The sequence below is a fragment of the Doryrhamphus excisus genome, chromosome 9 (genome assembly GCF_030265055.1).
Source record: "Doryrhamphus excisus isolate RoL2022-K1 chromosome 9, RoL_Dexc_1.0, whole genome shotgun sequence".
NCBI classification, from domain to species: domain Eukaryota; kingdom Metazoa; phylum Chordata; class Actinopteri; order Syngnathiformes; family Syngnathidae; genus Doryrhamphus; species Doryrhamphus excisus.
The window spans coordinates 15,155,922-15,172,430 of NC_080474.1; the positions used below are offsets into that span (position 1 = coordinate 15,155,922).

The 16,509-nt window shown below is 41.1% G+C and overlaps 4 protein-coding genes across 5 annotated transcripts; 1 reads left to right on the forward strand and 3 right to left on the reverse strand.

Annotated features, from left to right (window-relative positions):
* Positions 1–605: 605 nt before the first annotated feature.
* On the reverse strand, positions 606–5,074 carry uchl3 (ubiquitin carboxyl-terminal esterase L3 (ubiquitin thiolesterase)). Of its 2 annotated transcripts, XM_058081175.1 has the most exons (9): positions 4,946–5,002; positions 4,757–4,768; positions 4,017–4,145; positions 2,947–3,103; positions 1,644–1,729; positions 1,523–1,570; positions 1,375–1,450; positions 818–876; positions 606–753 (listed from the first exon to the last, which is right to left on the reverse strand). In XM_058081175.1, exons 1-9 carry the CDS (start codon positions 4,985–4,987, stop codon positions 670–672), a joined length of 693 nt encoding a protein of 230 aa, XP_057937158.1. In that variant the 5' UTR covers positions 4,988–5,002; the 3' UTR covers positions 606–669. The 2 variants fall into 2 exon arrangements, with proteins under 2 accessions (XP_057937158.1, XP_057937160.1); XM_058081177.1 differs by lacking the exon at positions 4,757–4,768 and having other exon boundaries at positions 4,946–5,074.
* A 712-nt stretch (positions 5,075–5,786) lies between these two features.
* On the reverse strand, positions 5,787–7,411 carry zgc:162944 (uncharacterized protein LOC569993 homolog). The gene is made up of 4 exons (XM_058081174.1): positions 7,097–7,411; positions 6,768–6,939; positions 6,338–6,536; positions 5,787–6,260 (listed from the first exon to the last, which is right to left on the reverse strand). Exons 1-4 carry the CDS (start codon positions 7,289–7,291, stop codon positions 6,065–6,067), a joined length of 762 nt encoding a protein of 253 aa, XP_057937157.1. The 5' UTR covers positions 7,292–7,411; the 3' UTR covers positions 5,787–6,064.
* An 89-nt stretch (positions 7,412–7,500) lies between these two features.
* cln5 (CLN5 intracellular trafficking protein) lies at positions 7,501–10,275 on the forward strand. Its single transcript, XM_058081173.1, has 4 exons — positions 7,501–7,756; positions 8,845–9,019; positions 9,100–9,325; positions 9,534–10,275. The coding sequence occupies exons 1-4, from the start codon at positions 7,587–7,589 to the stop codon at positions 10,019–10,021; spliced, it is 1,059 nt and encodes a 352-aa protein (XP_057937156.1). The 5' UTR covers positions 7,501–7,586; the 3' UTR covers positions 10,022–10,275.
* Positions 10,276–10,322: 47 nt separating this feature from the next.
* fbxl3a (F-box and leucine-rich repeat protein 3a) lies at positions 10,323–15,884 on the reverse strand. The gene is made up of 5 exons (XM_058081172.1): positions 15,592–15,884; positions 14,057–14,428; positions 13,835–13,957; positions 13,427–13,598; positions 10,323–13,231 (listed from the first exon to the last, which is right to left on the reverse strand). Exons 2-5 carry the CDS (start codon positions 14,426–14,428, stop codon positions 12,591–12,593), a joined length of 1,308 nt encoding a protein of 435 aa, XP_057937155.1. The 5' UTR covers positions 15,592–15,884; the 3' UTR covers positions 10,323–12,590.
* Between the last annotated feature and the right edge of the window lie 625 nt (positions 15,885–16,509).

Sequence of the window (16,509 nt, forward strand, 5' to 3'; positions counted from 1 at the left end):
TTACATGTATTTTTATGTTAAGTATGTATTATAAAGACTGTATAGCATACATAGCATTTAAAAACTGAGTGATTGCCAGACTATGAAAGTTCTTCATGAATGTAATCATCACTGTAAGCCAATTTAGCTTTAGTTGATTTCGCTTCAATGACATCACAAGGAATACTTGTTGCTCAACATCTTACATATGTCAACACAATGAGATGTCACATTCAGCGTTTAATTTAGTTTTTTGTTTTTTTTTAATTATTACAAAAAATGTAGGCACCGTTCACAAGGACATACGGTCTTGACTTGGCCTGACACACAGGAGGAGGAGAAAGTGGAGACATGCTTTAATTAGTAAGCGCTTCGCAACACCGTCATTTGTCTATGAATGACAACAAACCAATTCCTTGCTGCTATGGCGTGAAAAGTGCGCTCAATTTCTCTCCTTTGCCGAAAGCCAAAACATGCTATGTAAACATTTTAGTGCAATATCAAGCTAGCACATCTCCGATTCATGAAGAATCTCATCCAACTCGTACAAGTAATTAGTGGAAATCATTTGTTTCAATTGAAAAAATGTTTTGTTAGCTTGCTCCAAATCAGTGCTATGATGCAGATAAAGTCAGCACTTGAGAATGTTTGGCAGTGAAGTGTTTTCTCCGCTCACGGCACACCTCAGTACTAATCTTTGGAGAGGGCGATGATTGTGAAACGGACCTCCTGTGGATCGCGAGCCATGAAGATCTTACAAACCTCCACGGCATCCTGCATTTGATGAAAAAAAGTTTAGTTTTCAACAATTTTCTTTTCAGTTTTGACATCTCCTTACCTCGAGGAGAGTATCCCCCGATGTTTTTCCGTGACAAATAGGGAAAGGTTTCCTGCCATCTAAATGAGAAGAAACACGTTATTTTTGGGAAATGTGAAGTCAGAAGTGGAACCTCTACATTTCAAGACAATTGGTAGATTAAAAAAATTACAAATCTTGAAAAAAAAAAAAGTAAAAGAAAATCCTGCTCAATAGCGCCCCCAAGGGACTGACTACTAATTAACTAACTAATTGTCACAATAATAAAATCTGTATTAAGCGAACAGCTCATAGTCATACAAGTAATGTGTAATACGTAACCTAATGTAAACATGAATTACATTACAAATATTTTTTCACATTTTTATCTGTAATACGAGTGTTAAAAAAAGCTAACAATTGTAAAAACAAAAATTGTGCTTAGGAGAGCCTTAAAAAAGCCAAACACACCCAGAGTTAATCCTCAGACATACACTTCCTGAACATGATATCACTGTGATTTGAACATGGCTTTATTCAAAAATCGATGACTTCTGAGGTTCCACTGTACAAAAAAACAATAAAAGTCATTAGCTCACCTAGCTCATACAATTGCCCGCCGACGTTCACGAAAGCTATAAAGTGAAGGTTGACTTTTTCATCTAAGCTCGGCGCCTGCAAAAGACAAAACAAAATAATAGTATGCTTTCAATCTATTCTGATTATTTAAAAAACACACACACACACCTCAGTCTGTCCCTCCTGTGCACTGGATTCATGTGTGACACGAATACTCTGGGACAAACACAAAGATGACTTGTTAGCTGAATGCCTATACCACTTTGTGTGTGTGTGTCACAAAGCACACCTCATCTCTCTCCAAGAAGGCACCTCGTTCCTGCGGAGTCATTTTACAGGTGACTTCTACGAACTTCCTGAGAGGAGAGTCGGACTCTAAAAAGAAAAAAATACATCATTTTTAAAAGCTTATATCGTGTCAGTTTAGAACACAAACATTTGGCTAAGTGTATGTATATATATATATATATACACACATACACACACATTTTTTAAATGTATCTATTTTCTAATAACACAGGTAAAATGTACAGGATATACAATATGTACCAACAGTTACATGTGTATGGCTCAGATTCCATCTGTTCACTAATTACTCATTAGTTGTGAGTCCCTATACCGTTTAAAATTGACATGTGAGGCTTTTTTTCCGGATTGTGCAATCAGCATTTGATTTATTAACTTTGAGCCACAAAACAATGCAGGTACATTTTGAAATGTTCACATGTGTGTGTTTAAAATACTGTATCATAATGATGCAATATTTCCTTTAATAGGTCATCTTTCTCTCTGTAAAGTTATAAATTGTCATTTGTGACATGCATTTTCTCACAGGCAATTCATATTGTCTGTTAAACGTTTTGCAGCATCTCTCGGAAGACTGACTTTTCAACTGCGTTAAAGAGCAACTTTTATTTGGTGACTTTCTGTGCACTGTTCCATTTTTATTTACTTTGACGACCAAATGTCTAAATAAGTGTTCATCAGGACAAAGGCTCTGCATCTCGATGGTAAAAACTCGGTCTGGTGGATATGTTTGAGGTGGGACGTTTGTTTAGTTAGCTGTCTTTTATATTGCTATCATTGTCTAATAAATCCGGTATACTGGCTTGTTTGTGTTGATGGTGCTGAACCAATACAGAGGGACTTTTTTTCCTGCCTGCTTGGAAGCGAGAGAAGAGGAAAACAGACAGTGTTGCACTGCGTATAGCAATATATGGAGTACGGCAAAATGATCGAGTTCATTTTCATTTATCAAGTAATTAATTTATTTAACAACTATTTTGTCTCAGTGCAACTAAAGGAGAGTAGTTTGAAATTTAACACTCAACCAATCACTTCTGCCGCCCTGTTGTGGTGAAAGCAAATATTGCTATCCAAAAAGTATTTTATTCCAGTGATCCCCAACCTTTATGCGTACACAAACAGGTCCATTGTTTGTTTAGTAAGTGACGGCTTGTGCGCTAGTATGAATTAACATGACAAAAAACACAATACGAACACAAGCACAAGAGATATCCTTTCCAAGTAATTGTGACACTGTGTTTTGTACACTACCCAATAATTAATGACTGATTGTAAAAACAACTCACCAAATTCCAGGTGTGGCAGGTTGTTGGCCACAGCGTGGATCAATCCAATTGTTCCGCATGCATTGCCGATGGTTTGCCTCATGAAGAAGACGTCCTGAGAGACTTCCTGTGGCTGCTTTCTCAGCCTGTCTTCTTCCTCTTGTTTATAGGCTTCATACTGGTTCATTCAGGGGGATAAAAAGGCCATGAAGCTTTGTGTACACAAACAGGAGTACCGTGAATGGCAAAAATAATAAACACACCCATTATTATCTGTACCCATCACTCCTTTCCCTGTATCAATATACTGTCTGTCTCACTCTTTCATCTGTCTCTGTTGCATTTTAGGCAGCAACATTTAGAGCCAATGCACAGATTCAATTGGCCGAGTAGCATTATGTGGAATGTAAAAATAGAAGCGCCGTGTCAAAGCTTAAAATACATAATAACTCATTGACTATAAAGTCATCTCTCATTTATTGAGGTTAATTGGTTCCAGACCTGACCACAGTAAGTGATTTTCCACCAAGTAGGAATCAATATTCATTCATCATTCCTTTTCTACCGCTTATCCTCACAATAAATTTAATATTTTCATAGTCAAAGCATTGGGAGCATGCAATGGGTTTGAAACTGAGTGGCGAAGAAGGACAAAGTAAGAAGCCAAAATCATACCACTTCCACATTAAACGGGAGGAGAACCTTTCTTTACAATGTCATGTCCCACCATTGCTGACTCCATACAGTGCAAATTAAGGTAATGTAATGTTGGGTGCTGTCTCATGAATGTAATATTAACTTTTGAAAAATATTAGGAGGTGATATCCAATCCAATTGTGATATAAGGAGGGACGACTGTAAAACAAGGTCCGCATTGGATGGTGTCTGGAGTTAGTGATCCCTGCTCTCAAACCTATGAAAAAGCTTTACACATAAACTAACAATTTCAGTCGTGCAGTATACAGTGTTGTACTTAAACATGCAGTTACACAACATTAGATCTTATCAAATCATCTTCCTGCTGTGAAAAATGAGTTAATGCCAAGTCATGGTTAGACAGGGATCTACTGTATTATCCAAGTAATACGTACTTTCTCTGTGACAGGAAAGAGAAGCAGCACAGCACACACAGGTCTCGGCACCATGCCGAGAAGTTCTGGATCCAACCCATACACATCTCCAAACTGCCAGCTGAGCTTCATGCCCAAAGAATTGACGAACTAGGCACAAAATTAGCAATGTTTAGTTAACCGGAAACTAAAGTGGCCAACAGGGATAGCAACATCCAAACTCTGAACAGAAATGATCCAAAACGTAAATGCCAAGCAACAGGGAGTCTTCAAATTGAAAATGCTGCAAGATCAACGACAAATACAACAGAGAAATGCTACAAAGGCCAAATCCCTCAACACAACTGCATGAGAGAAATGGTGCAAGTTCATAGAAGAAAATGAAAGCTTGCCAAGCGACCAGGGACCCACAAGCAAAGAGTAGCCATGAGCAGGACGCCCAGAAGAGGTAGGTCCCCTTGGAACCGTGAACTTGCTGCACTTTTGGGCATTTACAGCATTTGCTTTTAATGTGGCCGCATTATTATTTGCAGCATATTCCTGTTGCATCTGTTTAATTGTGTTTGTGTGTCTTGGACCATTTCTGTGTTTACCCTATGGGCCACCGTATAGGAAACCATCCACTGTCTGCCAAAATGAGCAAAAACATAGTTTATTTTGGATCATAAACACGTTAAAATTATTATGCACGTCACAACACTGTAGATTTGTTTTGTTACTTGCTTGTCAATTAATAAATGCAATAAAAAAAATACACTCACCTTCGTCATAACCTGAAACGACAAATGACAATAGAACGTTTTAGCTGGCATTGTTTATATGCTATTAAAACCACAATAACGGTATCCGCTTGTGCTAAATGCTAACGTCACTTTAGCTAGCCTGCACATGCTGTGTATTTTCTATACGAATTATAACTTAATTAAAACCAATAAAAGAACGACACTTACTTCAGGGTTGGACTCCAATGGCAGCCAACGCGGGGAACTCATTTTCGGAACAATTTAAGTTGATTTTACTGTGAGAATGTGAGAGAAGCAGCTAGATTTAAACAGCTGGTCTTTAGTCTGTATCGCTTCCGCGTCGGCACACCGTAGTCGCCATTTTACCACGACGAAGGGGAGTCTGGTTCTGTAATCAATCCGATGATAGAAAGGTAGATTACTTTAGTGTTAATGATTGTAACCTGTCGAAACAATAAAGTCTCTGTGTGTCACTTCAAACCTTACAGGAATTTAAAGTGTCATTTAAACGTCAAAGAAATTGTGTATAACTTTCGAAACACACTCCACCCTCCAAATAATGGAACATTCCAGAATCGAGGGTGGGTTTTTGTGTCAAGATGTTTCTTTTACTTTCGTATTATTGCGCACGTTTAGATAATGATAGACTTTCTCCGTCTTATTAGAAACTATAAAATTGTAAAGTTAATCACACACATAACTTAAATAGTTACCAGGTATGGATTCATCATGTATAAGTTGCAGGGATCGATCCAAATATTGATCTATCGATAACAAGGGTCGTCTAAGTATCGGATTGGTAGTAGCGTGTTTGGATTGATACTTCTACCTAGTTGTGCTATATTGATAAATTGTTTCCAAATTCAGGAAATAAGTCCTTGGACACAGAAAGAGTTTAGGGAAAAAAGACAAAGGATTATGGATGTTATTGGAGTTGGAACTAATCGTCTTACCACAATCACTTTTAATGCAAATGATCAGAAATCAAAGGAAAAGGCATAAGCCTTTCTCTGAACAGTTGTATACACACAGGAAATGTCCAAAAAACTGACCAATCACAACTTTTATTATCCTAAATTTCTGTTTGTGTGGTAGTTGGGTATAAATATAGCCACACCGTGCTATGAAAATAGCCAATTGCCAGGTAAATACAGCCACTCTGCATCTAACATTCAAATCCACAGACATACAATCCATTCTAGAGAGCAACAGCTATACAATTAGAGCAAAAAAAAGTGCTATTTTATTGTGTTTGGAAACTATATGTTTAGCATTTCCAAGAAAGCTAGCTGAAACACCAGCATGCAGTTACTTTAGCAGAATCGATCAAGCCAGCTTGAGCACACCCTGCACCATGGAGCCAATTCCGTCAAAAACTTCATGGATGGGCGCATCACACATGAAAGCACAGGTGGTAATCAGCTTGTTCTTCTGGTCCACGTGGCTCTGGCCCACAGCCGTGCTCACGTGCTTGCAGCCCAGCTGGTTGATTGCGGTGGCTGTGTCTGTTGTGTTGGGGTACCTAAAAGCAAAAAACAGAGATTCAAGTCAGATTTTTGTCATGTCATTGATTGACGTCAAACAAGAGTTTCCACAGACTTGTCGTTGTTCTCTAAGCCAACCGTGACCTCACAACCGGGGAACACTTTGGCGGCGATGACGGGCGAGATGCAGCAGAGGCCGATGGGTTTTCCCTCGCTGCGGAATGCCTCCAGCACGGCCTTGACCTCAGCGTTGACAGAGCAGTCCTTGCCCTGCACCGCCCAGGTGCACAGGTTCTTTGCCGCCCCAAAACCACCTGGGAAGACATCAGGTTAACAAAAGTTAAAAGTGCTTTTCTCAAACAAATAAATGTATTATTACAAACATGGATGGAATTCCTATATTTTATCATCTTAATTTATTGTTATTTACCAGCTTTTTTTCCTCCTTATTTCAGCTTTTTATTCTTTTTGTTGTGTAAATGTAGACAAGAATACCAATACACAATCCAACAATTCCTAATTTGAAACTCTAACCCTGGTGTCACCTGGAAAAATGATGGCGTCATGGTCTTTGACACTAAGTTTGGAAAGGTCTTGGATGTTTCCACGGGCCAGCCTGGCGCTCTCCACCAGCACGTTTCTCTTCTCCTGAGAGGGTTCCCCTTTGAGGTGATCCACCACATGCATCTGGTCCACGTTGGGGGCGAACATGTTAACCTATACAATACCAATGATGAACATGGTCAAAATGAGTGGTCCAATAAATGTCTTGTGCCAATGTAAGATAGCGATAGGAAATGTATCCATTGGATAAAACGTGAGAAGAATGACATTAACTGACGACACAGCACAATAGACGGGATTTGTGACCTACACTTGCGCCTCCTCGGCTCAAATGCACCAAAATGGCGGAAGCTTCGTGGATCTCGCTGCCATCATAGACCCCGCAGCCCGCCAAAACCACTGCTACTTTTTTGCTCATCTGTGCCGAATAAAACCTTTTATTTACTGCCTGAACGGCGCTGCGTGTGAGTAAGTTACGACCACAGACTTGAAGTAGACTAAGCATGGCGGACTGTCAACAGGACAGGAGGACACATCTTCGTTTTTCTTTGCGGTCGCCAAACTGCCGTTTTGTACACCTGCGACCTCTACTGACCATAAAGGTATAACAGACCAACCATTGTTTTAGTGCCTTATTGGCATAAAAAAACTAAGCCAATTTCAGTGAATGGTTCTAATGTATTAAAACTAAATACGCGTATCTGTCAGGGATTGCTTTTTATTATGTGTTTTTGTTTTATTTTTGTCTGCGAATATCAATCTCGTGATTTCAACTCGTCAACAAAACCACGTGACCTACAATGCGGAAGTGCGTTGAAAAAAAAAGAGAGGGTGCTGTCATTTGTCGTCGATGTTGTGAGCATCGAGCCATGACCCGAAAAGAGATTCGTCTCTGTTTCCTTTTCATCTTTATTGTGTTTCTTCATGTTGTCACTGCATTCAAGAAGCAAATATGGCCGGTGCCTTACAGGTAGGAAATATTACATAACTTTTTCTCTTAAAACGGCACTTTCAAGTAATGTGACCGTAACCGGAAATCGCTTCAGTAAATTGAAGTGAACTTTATAATTTTTTAAATTAAAAATTCAGTTTACGACAAACTATCTGTATATAATGAGAGTTATAGTGTTGAATATAAGTGTTGAAGTATACATTTTAAAAGTGACGTACAACAAATACTTGTTCCTCCATAATTAATTTTTATTTAATTTAAACGAACAATGTCCCACTGTTAGACTCACGAGTAGCTCCTTTAGACACATTCATTCTCATGGGATTCTTGGAATTTTAAACGGAATGTGATAATTACATTTATTTGTGGAGAACAATCATTCGATTTTTTCTAATATATACGTGTTTTGTTGAGCATCGATATGTACAAAAGAGCCACACTGAAAAAGGAAACAATTGTAATTGTACTAAATATGAAGTAATATTTTTTTGAAGGAAAGTTGTCTTAATATTGCTGGAAAAGGGTTGCTGTTGTAACATTACAAGAAAAAAGTTGTACTATTGCAAGAATAAACAACAAACATCATAAAAATACAGCTTAATCAAGGAAATGTCCTCTCTCTAATCAGTTAAAACACAGTGTCCATTTTTGACCAGGATCACCGAAATAGTAAAGAAACCAGAACTATTCATTCATTCATTTTCTACCGCTTATCGCGGGGGGTGCTGGAGCCTATCCCAGCTGTCTTTGGGCGAGAGGCGGGGTACACCCTGGACTGGTCGCCAGCCAATCACAGGGCACATATAGACAAAAAAAACATTCACACTCACATTCATACCTATGGACAATTTGGATTGTTCGCCAATTAGCCTAGCATGTTTATGGAATGGAAAATGTGGGAGGAAACCGTAGTACCCGGAGAAAACCCATGCACGCAAGGGAAGAACATGCAAACTCTATACAGAAATGGGGTGGAATTGATTGGTCTGCTAGCTGTGAGGCCTGCGTGCTAACCACTCATCCGTCGTGCACCCCAAAACCAGAACTACTTCTTTGTTAATGAAAATATTCCCATATACCATGTCCTCTCCTCACGTCCTCTTCAGACGCTTTGACAGTCGTCCTGACGTGGACTCTTATTGTGAGGCTCTCTACCCGTTCTGTCCCACGGGGGACCGTGACGGCCGCATTCCCTACCTGAGGGACAGCGACGTCATTTCAGTGTATCGACTGCAGACTCCTGTGTGGGAATTCAAATATGGAGACCTGCTTGGCAAACTCGTAAGTCCAATGTGACAGATATATGTAAGTTATTAGTATATAAGTGAATAAGATTAAGCAAATAACCTCTTTTTTTTTAGCACATCATGCACGATGCCATAGGCTTCAGTAGTGCCGAGACGGGGGCCAACTACACCATGGAATGGTACGAACTCTTCCAGCTTGGCAATTGTACTTTCCCACACCTGAGACCTGAGGTGTACGCCCCCTTCTGGTGCAACCAAGGAGCGGCCTGCTTCTTTGACGGCATCGACGACTCTCACTGGTCGCAGAACGGAACCTTGGAGAAAATAGCGGAGATCAGCGGTAAGTAAAACACCTATTCCAAATACATCATGTTTGGAATGGTAGCACCTAGCATCGTGAAGGCTGACAATGGCATGACAACTACGATATCGCGATACTGAAAAAAATATTGAGATATCTATTTGATGATTGTATGTTGATAAACTTTATATTACTGTACAATAAAAGATAATACTCATTTTGTCCCACCCCCACTAACAATCTCTAGGTAATCAGTTTAATGAAATGGCCAAGTGGGTGCAGGACGACAACTCCACAGGGATCTACTACGAGACGTGGACTGTCCACTCCGACCCTGGCCCCAACGCCACCGTGTGGTTCGAGTCGTACGATTGTTCACAGTTTGTCCACCGCACGTACCGCAAACTTGCCCAACTGGGCGCTAAACTGTCCAGCCGCTCACAGAACAACTACACCAAAATCTACCTGTACAGCGGAGAGCCTACCTATCTGGGCAACGACACTGCCATATTTGGACAGCCGGCACTCAAGAACCTGGCAGCAGACATTCGGGATTTTTATCACACATTCCGACCACACCAGTCTATGATGGAATTTGCACTCAGCATGTTAGAGGCTTACAAAAAGGTGGTGTTGGACAAGAACTTCTACTTCTACTATAACTTTGAATACTGGCGGCTGCCCATGAAGCCTCCTTATGTACGTATTACTTACGAGGAGGTGCCTTTGCCTTAATGCAGTGCTAATTTCTACATACTAGGCTTAATAAAATACATCATGTATTACCATTTTACAGCATTTATATACAATGAGAACAATCAATACTAAATATGACTGAAAAAGCAAAAAAATAGCTCATTTTAGGCCCCGAACCTTAGCTTGGACAACCCCATGTTTTTTTTAAAGCTGTTACAAAAGCAAGAACCCTCTTAATTTGAAACAATACCCAATTGACAATGTTTGAATGAATAAAACTTAGATGAAGCAGAGCGTACATTCACAAACGTTTATTTATTACCAGTCGATCACATGGCCAACACTACCCCCCCCCCCCCCCAATTTTTTCCAAGTGACCAGTAAAAGCAAAAGTAGACAAAAAGCATTAAGAGTCATGTCAACACAGGTTTTGCTCCAAAGCAAAGCAATTTTGATTGATCTGTGAGACGTTTAGTGACATATTTGCAAAACTGTACTGTACTATCAAGATGTATTACTGTTAGACTTCATCACCTGTATTACTCACGTCATTTGCTAAAAGGCCCGTCTACCACTCCTTAAACAGTTTTGTCCTGAAGGTTAGCAAAACACTTAAATATTAAAAAATAAAGTTTTTCAATTAAATTCTGCTCATTTAAAATTGTGTTTTGTATACCTCCCCTTAGTTATTACAGGCCAGTGCAGGAACAGGAGCACTTTGGTCACCTAGTTCTTAAAAAATAATATAATATTCCACTGTTGATTATATGATGCATTAAAGGACTTCATGTATTTAAAAACAAAATACAGTAATTTCCCCACAAAAAAAATGTTTGTTGAACTGTTTTTGAATTCCAAAAGATCAGTAAGTTACAGTTAAACTAGTATGGTAAAGATGGTTATTTTCCACCGCATAGTACCTACTCCTCGCCAAAAGCAGACACAGGTCGTACATGCTAACGTTATCCTATCCTGTCACTGTGCTGCCTTAGCGTTACAGAATTATACTCCATAGTCTCCACTTGGCTGCAGCTACTCTCAGTCTCCTCTTCGATAAAATTAACCATTGAGGTCCACATTTTCCTCCATTCACATCAAGCCAAGCCGGTACTGTGCGGTGGGAAATTGGCATCAGCAAGTTAGAGAGCTCTTACTTTGTAGAAAAGCACAAGTTGTGAAGTGAATGAATCCTGACAGGGTGAAATAAAGAAATAAGTACATTTCTATATCATTGCAAGCAAACACAGCGTGTTTATACATTTGAGATTTCCTTCTTAAAAGGAAAAAAAACAAAAACCCCTCATCTGAACTTGCACTGCTAGCCGTTATCTGCGATGTTGGCGATAGAAAAGCTTTCGGGCGGGAAGATGCAAAAAGCAGAATGTACAGATGAAATTCAAATGCACCCGAGCGTCCCGAAAGCACGGGGCGAAACTTGTGCATCAAAAGCAAATAGCCAATAACCTGGCTAATTATAAGCAATCTCGCACAGAAAATTGTAGATTTCTATACATTTATCAGATCATATGCTTTAGAGGAATTAGCGTCATTTGGTATTCACGTAAAGTGCTTAGGGAAACGCTGCCTCTACTACAAAAAAACTTAAATGACATTCGCCTGGAAAGCCAAGGAAAAAAAAGAAAACATCAAAACGAGCAAAGAAAATCTCCATGGCAAGGAGCAACACTGTACACTTTCACATGACAAATATGGGCGTATATTTACACATTTCTGACTTCCTACATCTCCTATGGCCATGTTTGTCATTACGGTGTCAGCTTTTTTTACATTAAAGATCCACTCTTCCACTTAAAGCCTGGATTATGCCCGTATTGAGGACCACTCCCCTGGCTCCAAACCCTCCAGCGTAGCTTGACATGAACCTCACAAAAAATCTAACCCGGAGGCCGTAAAGGCTGTGGTTGGTCCACTTATAGGACATCATTTCCTGTGCGTATATGACTCGTTCAGATGGCATACAGCCCACCTTTGCAAAAACCTTCTATTTGCGATCAATATTACCAATAACAGTGATTGATATAAAGCATCAATTAGTTCCAGATCCAATAACACTTGTCATTAAGTGGCGTTGCTTGTTTGCGACAAAGCTAAAAAGCTAAATGGTCGATGAGAATTGTGGATGCTCACAGTGTTAAGTCTCCCGAAAATACGACCCCGGGCGTTTTTCGGAAGAGTTGACAGTCCCTCACTCCACCGCCACAAAGAGATAAAAAGATAAGGTGGCATCGGCGGGGACGTCATGAAGCAGAAGCATAATAGGCTTTATTTGTAAAACTGCCCCTCAATGCCATACTGTGCTGCAGACCTGCAATTTAAGTGGTAGTGCAACTAATTATGTGCTGAGTCATCACTTTCCTGAACTCTTTATAAAAAGGTTTCCTCTTGGGAAGAAGCCTGATGATGAGTTCCGTGGCTGGATGTTTGCTTCATCAGCATTTTTCCATATTCAAGACAACAGGCACAGAATCTGTCATGTTTCTGTGACTTGGGATCTGCGTTATTCTTCCTGCACTTCACTCCACAGGAGTTTGCTAAGTTTCCACCCCTGCCCGGCTGGCGCTGGCTCTGCCACACCCGAGTCATTCTTTTACCATGTGGGCATCATGTCCGGAAACCAAACCCGGCCAAGGTGCTTGGATACCTCCCAGTGGATTTCGTCCAGAGAGTACTTGTGATCCGGGATGAGCACTTCCTCCATGATGGAAAGCTGAGAGAGGCGGCGGCCGCACATCTTGACAAATTCCACAAAGGCGCTGCAGGAGACCTCGCACTCGCCCAGGCCGATAGCTGACAGCTGGGTGCAGTGCTTAGCGATGCGGATGAGCTCCTCATCCAAGGGGCGCAGGCCATTGGCACACACCACCAGCTCCACCAAACGGGGGCAGTGGAGTCCCACGCGGCCTAGCACCTCTTTGCTGACGGAGCGGCCGAAGTAGAGATGTGTGACGGGGATCTCCTCGTTGAAGAATGGCCCAAACTCGTCCTCGTAGAGGAAGAAGTACATGACCAGGTTGAACTTGGGCGAGTGGCGCACCATGGCGTCCCAACTGCTCTTCTTGATGGTGTGGAAGTGCTGGCCCGGGTTCTCGCTCACCACATCAATACGTAGGTGCTCCAGGTGGACGTGTTTCTCCGAGGACAGGGCGAGCAGGAGCTCATCGCTCAAGAGGTGGTAGTTCAACGCCAGCTCTCTCAGGCCATGACACTGATCCGCCACGCACAGAATACCTGAAAACACAAAAGACCTTTGAAGTGTTTCTAAACCACTATACATAACTGCAAGCAAGAGCAAGCTGAAGTTCAAAAACTGATTTAGCAATGTTTCTGTATAAAAGGCCCATGCGAGTAAAATGCCAGATCCTCTGCTCTCAGGAAGCCATTTGTCAAGCATCCCTGTGTCGCGTTCTCAATATTGTCACATACCCGCTGGCGAAACGTGAGGGCAGCTGCTCATCTTGAGCAGTTTGAGCGTGTCGCTGTTGTTGGCCACCAGCACCTTGAGGGAGGGGTCGTCCACTGGCGTGTCGTCAATCTTCAGTGACGACAGCGACTTGGAGTTGACAAAGACCACCGTCAGGGCGGAGATGAAGTGAGACTGGACAGAAGGAACACAAACCAAGGTTACTATTCTTGGTAGTACACAACTAACAATGTTGAATAGGTTAAGACAAAACACATATGAAGATGTTTTTTTTTTCTTTAATTGTTCACCCATAAAAAACATCCTGTAATTGGGAAAGAAGGAACATAAGCCGACCATAAAAACAACATCCCGCAATTGGGAAAGAAGACATACAGGATTACCCAGTAGACAGATTATGTTAACCATACCTTTGGGACTTCCATAAAACTGGGCCTGGCTGTCGAGATGAGCCCCAAGGTCTTCAATGAGCAGTTGACCAACTGGGAAAGAATGTCACAGGCTGCCTCAGCAGACTCGGTGCTGCTGTCCACCTGGTGAGCACCAATGCAACATAAAAAGGTTATTAAGAACAGATGTTTTGAGGTCTTTTTTTAGCCTTGTAAAAAATTGTTAACACAGTGTGCTCCCACCTTGAAGCTGACATACTGCAGATGGTTGGAGTGCCTTTTGATGATCTGCTTGATGAGGTCTGGATGCGTTGCCTTCAGGTAGGAGCTTGCGGGCTGGTTGAGCTCAAACTCAAAGCATCTCCACAGTTCAGGCATGTGGAAGGCCTGGTTCCACCCACGGCACACCTGAGAGGCATAGGCACGGTCCAGCAGTGGCAGATACTGGAAAATGTGGAGGAGGAGCTCCTGGGGTAGGCGAGCCCAGTTAGAGTCCGGCAAGGTGCCAGTCTCTGATGCCGCCATTGACTGCTTACGGATCTTCTTACGAGCCTCGGGCGGGCTCTTGTTTGGGGAGCCATTGCTGTCCTCCTTGGCGCCTTTCATCCGCTTCATCTAAAACATGATTACATTTAAGTCACTGTCACTCAAGTCCAGATTTGGTGCTGCAGTGAAAAAAGTAAACCAAGCGCACACTGAAAATGTGGACCGTTTTTACTCAAGAGGGAAAGGGCGCACAAAAACAAAGCAGCTCCAGCAAAATGGAGACTGAGGAGTTTAATATAATATAAAGAACTAAGACGCAGCAGCCAGATAAAATAATGTCCTCAAATTTTATCCAAAAAGAGATTGAGAGAAGCAAATGTGTGTTAGGGATTGTCTGCAAATATTATCCAAGAGAAGACTGAGGGCAGCAAAATAAAATAATCTCAAATTTTACCCAAAAAGAGACATTTCTTCCTTTTGTATTTTGAATCTCTACTTAAAACTCCAAGATCCAACAGTGCAAAATGGAAATTATTGGTCTTAGCATGTGTCTTTAAACGTCATCCGAGAAGAGACTGTGGGCAGCCAGCATTTTCTTGGCATTTATTGCCACATATCAATGTTACCATTACGAATTTGATATAGATGGTCATCATTCATGTTAGTTTAGTGCCTAATAATCTTATATTTTGTCTCTCTCGTTCAACTACAGGAGAAAAAGCAAAGCTGACACAGTTAGTATCCTGCACTACAAAACCAAACAGTGTTAACTTACACTTTCTAGAGCTCCTGACTGAGTGTAGTCTACCCATGTTTTGGGTCAGTCAGTTCAGGCAAGCATAGTTAATTTTGGATTCTGTAACAGTTTATTTATTTGTGATATATAAAGTATTTTTTTATGAATTGGCAAGAACAGAATATACTGAGAGTTAAAAAGTTGGCCATATTATATTTAAAAAGTAGCTTGTAACGTTCACGAACCCGACTGAGGCCACGCGTTAGCAGATGGCCTGATATGTAATGTATGTTTTTAAATTTTAACACAACGTTATGCTGACAAATATAAGCAACACACTGACAATTATTTTAATTATGTGAACCACCTCCAAGTGAAATGGCAATATTATGTTTAGTTAGCTTCTTAGTTATTCAGCAGTGCAAATATGCCTCCAAAGAAATGTTGACCAATAAAACAGATACACATATAATTAATGTACTATATTGTCGCTATTTGTACTACTTAATTTGTTTCCCAGTCAAGTCGAATGTCCGCTTCGGCGCCACAAACCTACCTTGTTTACACTCAGCTAGCGTGCTAGCAGCAAAATCCGACAACCGAGTTGACACCTCAGCCCGGGCCCACGCTTGAAAAGACCATTCGGCCCAGCAAAAAAATACGCATCGGAGAACAGTTGGCAAGTGTTAAGTGACAAAAAACACACACGCAAGTCAGGGGTGTTTTCAAATGAAGTTCCGCGGCCACGGAGTCGCCTCGGATGGGGTTGACCTAAATCCGTAACTGGTGTCTCAGGCAAGCAAGCGGCCCCCTTCAGCCTGAAATGGCGAAGTGTTGTTTTTGAGACGTGCGGTGCATTGTGGGAATAAAGCAAAATGGCAGCACGCACGAGCAGCCCAGTCACGCATGTATGGCAGTTTACAGCACGCCACTTTTTGCTCTAAACGGCTTGCAAAGCCATGTAAATTTCCCAATCACTCACTATTCCTATTCCTTATCAAGCCATACCCAATATCCCCCTAGTTTGTCAATCTACGATGTTATTATATCTACATTATTATAATTAACCTTTAGACCAGGGGTGTCAACAACATATGGCCCCTCGGCTAAAGCAAGCCCACTATTGAAAAAAAAAATAATTAGACAATTTCGTAATTTTAAATAAGTGCTATTCCTGGGTCCACACAATGTTAGTCATAAGAGAAAGATGCGATTAACACGATTATTGGTACTTGTCAAGTTGAAGTCTTGTAAAACTCCCACATTTCAAAGCTTAAGCATTTGACCTATGGTTCCTGTGTCTTTGTTTTTGGAATAATTTCTGTGCCATTTTTTTAACCTTCCTTTTGGATTTTTGTCTTTGGATATATATACTGTAGTATTTTGTAATGTGACAATTTTCTACAGGGGTACACCCTGGACTGGTCGCCAGCCAATCACAGGGCACATATAGACAAACAACCATTCACACTCA